The sequence below is a fragment of the Zingiber officinale genome, unplaced genomic scaffold (assembly GCF_018446385.1).
Source record: "Zingiber officinale cultivar Zhangliang unplaced genomic scaffold, Zo_v1.1 ctg81, whole genome shotgun sequence".
NCBI lineage: Eukaryota > Viridiplantae > Streptophyta > Magnoliopsida > Zingiberales > Zingiberaceae > Zingiber > Zingiber officinale.
Window position 1 is genome coordinate 666 of NW_024589975.1, and position 7,077 is coordinate 7,742.

Below are 7,077 nucleotides of genomic sequence, written 5' to 3' on the forward strand. Positions count from 1 at the left end.
CAGAGGAGCCTTTCAATTATATAGCTTTCAGTGGTGGTTTCTATGTACACTAATTTTAGCCTTCTATTATATTATACATATTCTTCTATGGCTTTGGCTATCATTTACTGATCAGGTTTGGATTATAAGTTCGGCTTATTTTATCAATGTGATTAAACTTACACTTTGTAAACCGTGTATTTAATCTTTGCGCCTTTTCTGTAAGGATTTTATTGTCATGTTCTTCTCCTTTCTATCGAGGACTGGCACTAGCGCAAGCTGCAAGAAGGTTGGTTTTTCATGCAAAAAATAAAGGCAGAGGAGGCCCAACAACGCCGCAATTTCTGAGAAATTATGTAAATATGCCTAGTCCTCTTTTGAATACTTGAGCTTGCAGCATCGTAATTGGATTGCGTGTACTGTACAAGTTTGCTAGCTCCTTCTGCTATCAGAAATCTCAGAAATAATCTTTCAGAAATTGTTGGCGCAACGACGGGGCCGGTGAGGGTGCTACGTCTAAAAATAAAAATAAAATCTTTCTTTTCTTTCCAACCAAAATTAGTAGCAATATCATAATTAAAATAAACTGAAATGAACAACTAATTAATAAAGAAAAAAGACAAACGGATTTGATTTGGTTACAATCTAGGTGGTTGTTAATCCAAGACGGTTGCAAAGTTCTACTAAAAATGCTCTTTCTTTGTAGGTGGCGAAGCTTCTTACACTCTTTGAAAAGCTCAGAAAATCTCTAAGAAATAATTACAGTAGTTAGTTCTAAAGTTGTTGTATCTTTCCTAGATCAGGGATTTTTTTATAGTCTCTGTAAAATCTTATCTACTGTTTGAGGGCGCCTCTAGTGAGGTAGTGGATAAAGTTTTATCCGCTGTCAAATGACTATTAAGACTGGGTCGAGGGTGTCCTCAATAAACATGGAGGGTATGGAGGGCGCCTCCCATCTTTTATGGAGAGCACCTTCCATATTTATGGAGGGTGTCCTCTGCCTACAACATATAAATAGCTTCAACCTTCTTTTGAATATTTCGTTGTTTCGTTCGTTTGGGTGATTGCGGTCAATTGAAATAGGATTCATCTAAACCCAATTTCTGGCCTTCTCCTCGAGTAGGTTTTCGCTCCGGCTTCTCATCCCTCGAACGTCGTGTACATTCTTCTCGTCCATCGGTATACTCTTCCGTAATCTTTTCGTCCCTCGGATACACCGAGTCCGTCGACTTTCTTTACGTGTCATCCTTTTCGCTAGCTGTGTCTTTCACTCGATTTTCTGTGCTCCTAAACTCCTATACACTTAGACACAGGGATCAAAATCAAATCGGACCCAATCTAACTTGATTGATCATATCAAAATAATCACGGGGTGCAACAAAAATATGACGTGTGGATTCTATTGTGTTGAGCAACAGATGTTCATGAGTTCACCTGAAAACTTGTGTGTATGGTGACTTTATCGTCTACTTCGGTGTATCTTAAACCCTACAAAAGTCATTACCAGAAAGCTGTGCTAAGATTTCAGATTCCATTAACTCGAGTTTCTAAAAGATGAAAATTTACAATTAAACCTAATATAGTAATATGGAGGCTAAATACTAATACATCAATTTGACACACTGGCTTATAAGCATTTCCATTTCAAGTGTAGAGGATTAAAGAAACAAAGTTCCATCAGCAAAAAGGCAACTTGAATTCACTAGTCCTTTATAAGCTCAACAATTAGCTCATTCCAAGTATCGATTGCACCAGGCAAGCACCAGTGCAAGCAGTCATTCTGAACTTTCTTGTTTTTATCGTCGCCAAATGGATGGAACGTCCTGTAAGGTCCTGGATGCGCATCAGGTCGCAACAATGAAAGTTTGAAAGTGTCAAGGAGTTTCAGCTTTGCCCCATTTGCTATTCTTATTGCCTTGGTGAACTCCTCCAACTCAATGTTCTGCATGGCACGGTCCAAATCTGTACCAGTGTATTCCCCAACCTTATACGGTGCGGTCCTGTTGCAAACTCCACCACTGGACCACTTGCCAAACTCAAAATGGTCTGGCGTCCATGTGCGATATATGACGGTCGGTTTATGCTCTGAAGTGTTGATAAAGTGGAATAAAGAGTTGAGGGTTTTCTTGTAGACATACTGAACACCAAGTTCTGATAAATTTAGTTTCGGGCAATAGTGGCAACCGATAACTGCGTTATTCTCCACATAAATTGCAGCTTTTAAAAACCACTGCCCATTATCATCTTCAAAAGTCTCGGCCTTAAGGAGGAAAGGGCTCCAGATGAGCGAGAGCGTGAAGTTGTGCAAGGGGAAATGCCATCTCCTTGATCTGTAGTGATCATCATGAAAAACCAGAACAGGTTCTTCCACCTGAGTTGCAATAATTTGATCAGTCGACGAGGAGACATATGTTTATCAACTCAGTTTACTGGGGAAAAAAAAATAGAAAAGAGAAGTCATGTTATGCCCTCAAAACTCAACTATGTCCAGTAATTACAGCCAATTAGTATCCTGATACTTATGTAATAAATTCCAGAAACAATAACTGTAAGATTTATGACCTGGATTAACATATAAATAGCTCCACCCTGGACAAATTCTTTACACAACGGATTTATGGACAGCCTAAAAGATTGAAAGCGGATGAAAAGGAAAAGAAACAGAGAACCAAGTACTGGCAACAATTTGAACCAGAAAATAAAACAATACGAGAAACCACCAGCTGAATACCAGCATCATGTTGCAAACAAGTTAGTAATTAGGACAATATAACTAGCAAAGCATGCACCATTTAAATGGTTAGTTATAACATATAGAATCAAGAAAAGTTGGCGGTAAGACAATAACTTTATAAGATTATCAGCACCAAAGGCCAGAAAAAAATATGCACCTATTTTGGAATGTGAAAGGTTCACAAGAAATACCACAGACCATTCTTGTTGGCACAGGCTACAGACTTATCGTCTAAGAATTTAATTGCATAATCAAACACCAAAAAGTTAAATTATAGTTTGGGGCCTAATGTTACATAGAGAACTCCACAATGATAGAAACACTTAGTGGCTTCACTTTCTTTATAGAACTTCATTCCTGTAAAATTTTCTCAAATACTGAATTTTCTGCACAAACTTGAAGAAAATGATGTCTTTTATTATACAAAGGTGACATAGCTTTAGGTAAATCTTGTTCTGAAAAAGGTTGTTCAATCCATTTGAAGTTGATAAAGTTCAAATACAAACTAGTTAAAGAAACTAAACTCTCAGCTTCAGGTTATCTAGTGGGGAAAATGTTTGCTAGATAGCTGATGAAAGTTGATTGCTTTCACAAAGACCAGCAAAACTTGCAGTTTCATCAATAAACTCAGAGAAAGATCAATTTGGAAAAAGTCAAAATTCGTTAATAATGGTTAACCTTAAGTCTGCATAGAAAATACAAAATCCTAATACAAGAAAAGAAAGGATAAGACAGCATGCAAGTGATGAAGTTCATACAACATTTACACTGTAAATACAGCCAATGAATTTGCAAGAGTAGCTTGTTTAGTAAGATGTAAATACTGTAAAGAAATTAGCAGTAAAATACAAAGATTTTTATGAAATAATCCCAAAATAATGGAAATTGATTTTACCTCCATTAATATTCAAATAGACTAAAACAATATAGATGCAAAAGATAATTATTTGAGGCATATGCTAAACACTACAAATTCAATTTGCTGTCATGCTTACTCTCAAGGTATAACCCAAAAATGCGCTTCCACAATGTCATGTTCAGATAGTGCCTCCTCTTAGGGCACACTCTATTTGCCCAAAACAAATGTTTAAAAAATTGAAATGAATAAAAATTGAAGAAAACAAGAGGGTTTTTAGTATTTTATTTTGCCTGTGTCCATTCTGCAGAGGCATTGCATTGGTTTAAATAGAGAGAAATGTTATTGTTGGCTGGCCATCCCAATGTTAACTTGGAGCTCAGCTTTTATTTTCGTGCAACTGCATTTTAGTTGCATGGTAAGTTATTAATTCAGATCAAGACTTTCTAACGAGCCAAAATTTGTTAGATTCAGATCAAAATAAGGGTAAGTTATCCTGCAGCACTCCACCAGGCGCATGTTAGGATGAAGCCTCTTAGATCACTACTCGTTCATTTTCCCAAAAGAATAAACTAGAAAAAATTTCAGAGAAATAAAGAATAGAATTGCATTGCATTGCATTGCTTTAATTACAGAAGAATATTGATGTTGAATAGTAATCCCCAGGTCAAATTTGTCCTTCAATTTTTCATTAAGTCTGTTTAACTGCATTTTCCGGCGAATGGCATGCTACAAATTTCTAATCAAAGCTTTTAAAAGAGACTAGAAAATTGCTTTAAAACAAAGAGATGCTCAAATTTAAATAGCATTATGTGATGTTAACACTGTTCTCTCAAGACTTTTACCTATTCTTAAGAAATAAACAATAAAACAAAAGAGATGGACTTGGACAGCCCATGGAAGCACAAGTTTGCTCAGATAACCTACACAATACCAACCTTCATCCAAGACAAGGTAAGGTGAGACTAACAAAATCATCAAGATAAGAATTAGGATCCAATTTTCTTCACTTTCTCCATTTAAATAGTTTTGCAATGTTGTCTAACAGAACTATACAGAAACTTTACGATACTTGCCAATGAGTAAAATATTGATATGTCTGAAGCTTGTGACCCTAAAGTTTACCTTGGAAAGGAGACAGAGCAATGACTGTGCATGGTTGCGAAAAATTGAGTCGCCAATTAGTGCCAAACATTTGTTTTGCATACCACCCAGAAATTTCTTAGCACTGAATGGAGGAACATCACACCCATGTGGCTTCCATCTCCAGAATAGATATCCTGTATCTGGACGCCCATTCACCATGCAATTCTGAGGAGATTCAATAAACCTGCAGCTTTCATTGGTATATGTTGGTCCAGTAGGATTTGGGATCCATTCTCCAGTAAAGAGATCACACTTATCTGCATCAGGCATGGTGCATCTTCTAGTCAATTATAGCTCACTAAATTTTCAAAGATTGCACTAATATAATGGGAAAAGAAAAAGAAACTATAAAAACAGTGGCTATTAATTAGAACACTATACAAATAAACAATGTTTCAATATTCAGACTCCTTTCCGCAGTCGAATTGTTCTTACTCATTCTCTATCAACTAAATCAAGGCATTCTTATGCAGAGTTGATCTAACATCCGTATCCAATTAATTTCGCTTCATCACCAGAAGTCTAATTAATAAGATTCACCTAATAAGCTCAATCACTAGTTGTTAGCAAATCAAACTTAGCTGATCAGCAGGTAAAAGTAAGATTTATCTCTCTTGTTAACTTAGGAACACTACCTTTTGAAACCTGGTCCTCTGTGACTGCTTCTGGAACTGGAATTGAAGACTTGTCTGTTGAAGCTGGTACTGAAAATATACAGTAATATCAATTATCATATAACATAGGAAGAGGAAAAAAAACAGTTGGACCAAATAACAAGTCATCCATAATAGAATACAGTTGCTGATAAGTTTTTGTGGGTGAAGTTGCACAGACAAATTTCATACGAACAAAGCTATAATTTGAATAAACGAGCCTATATTCTCAGGAGAGGACTATGCTCTTGTAGAATTTATTGGGGCGTTTTTATGGAATTAAATATTTTCATTTAGTAGTTGATGCTGATGATAAAGCACAATAACGGATCTAGCCACCAAGAAGCTATCAAATGATTATCCTCAGTAAAGTGAAATGCGATCATTTATGAACAAATGTTCTTGAAGATCATTGTCTTCGCTCTCCTAAACATTAATCCAATCTATAAATAAGAACCCCACCAATGTAATTCAACAAACTAAACAGAATTCAGGAGAATATAGATACGTGTTATCATCATGAAAACCAAAATTAAAGATCTTCGTTCTCAAATTTTCTAATCAAGACAGGCTAAAAGATCCGAAAAAATGATAAGACTGACAATGATTAAAGTTCAGACCTTTCCACCGTAAAATACACTTTTTATTCGCAATGAAAATCCAGAACCCAAACCACCAGACTAGCTTTTAACAGTCACTGCTCGATGAGGAGCGGACAAACACCTCGTTTCGAGACTCTTATTTTCTTCGAATATTACCAACGTTGTGAATTTAGGCGAAATTCAACCCTAGCCAAACAGATCTCTGCGACAGAAAAGCCCTCACCTTTATACGCCTCCTCAGAAAACCCCGCCGTCGAGTCTGATCTCTCCGCTACGGATTCGGAGGGCAACTCGCTCGCCGGCGTGAACATGGGGGAACCGGAGAAGAGGAGACGGGAGGAGAGGCCAACAAGAAGCGCCAGGCCGAGGAACTTGACCAAAAATTGCTTGCTTTTCCGCTGCAGCTGCTGGCACTGTCCCCAATCCGACCCCATAATAGATCAATGCGGCAATGTGAGCTCCCGGAGCGCCGTCCCTGCCCAGGCCCAGCGAGTCTCACGAATAAATAGCAAGCGAGCTAGTAATTAATAATTAATTGACTTATGGGAACTTGATCGAGTAATTAATAAATAATTGAAACGCAAGAACAATTATGCGCACAATCTATTATCTATAATCTATAATCTATAAAGTATAATCTATTACTAAAAACAGCGAGGCGGATGCATAGGAGCAGTTTTTGGATTTGGCTGGGGAATTATAAAAATATGAGGGCTGTCCTATAATTATTTTTAAGTAAATATAAAAAAAGGGCGTCTTTACAAATTATCAAAAAGATATATTTTTTAAAAATAAAAATAAATGGGCATCACTCCTATAATTTTATCTCCAAATTATCCTTGAATTAGCACATAAAAATTATTCGAAGCTACTGAATAGCTTCTACAATGTATAGTAATCATCGGATAGCTTCTATAATAATATGATTTGTATCGTATAGAATCAACCTAAAAGCAACTATAACATATAAAAATTATTCAGTAGATAAGTTACCTAGTAATTGTTACAATGTATTTAAAGCGATTTTAAAATTTATGATTTCTTCTATGAAAAAACTATCTAATATCCGTAGCAGAACACAAATATTTTTATGTAATAATTCAGAAT

The 7,077-nt window shown here is 36.3% G+C and overlaps 1 protein-coding gene across 1 annotated transcript; it reads right to left on the reverse strand.

Annotated features, from left to right (window-relative positions):
* Nucleotides 1-1,493: 1,493 nt before the first annotated feature.
* On the reverse strand, nucleotides 1,494-6,479 carry LOC122037794 (protein trichome birefringence-like 26). Its single transcript, XM_042597243.1, has 4 exons — nucleotides 6,194-6,479; nucleotides 5,351-5,419; nucleotides 4,695-4,972; nucleotides 1,494-2,350 (listed from the first exon to the last, which is right to left on the reverse strand). Exons 1-4 carry the CDS (start codon nucleotides 6,402-6,404, stop codon nucleotides 1,682-1,684), a joined length of 1,227 nt encoding a protein of 408 aa, XP_042453177.1. The 5' UTR covers nucleotides 6,405-6,479; the 3' UTR covers nucleotides 1,494-1,681.
* Between the last annotated feature and the right edge of the window lie 598 nt (nucleotides 6,480-7,077).

What these genes read in the sequence shown, in the direction of transcription:
- LOC122037794 (XM_042597243.1), bottom strand. Translation starts at nt 6,404, where the DNA reads ATGGGGTCGGATTGGGGACAGTGCCAGCAGCTGCAGCGGAAAAGCAAG. An exon ending in TTCTGAGGAGGCGTATAAAG is followed by an intron (nt 5,420 to 6,193) that starts GTGAGGGCTTTT and finishes GTATATTTTCAG; the next exon opens with TACCAGCTTCAACAGACAAG. An exon ending in TGCTCTGTCTCCTTTCCAAG is followed by an intron (nt 2,351 to 4,694) that starts GTAAACTTTAGG and finishes ATTGCAACTCAG; the next exon opens with GTGGAAGAACCTGTTCTGGT.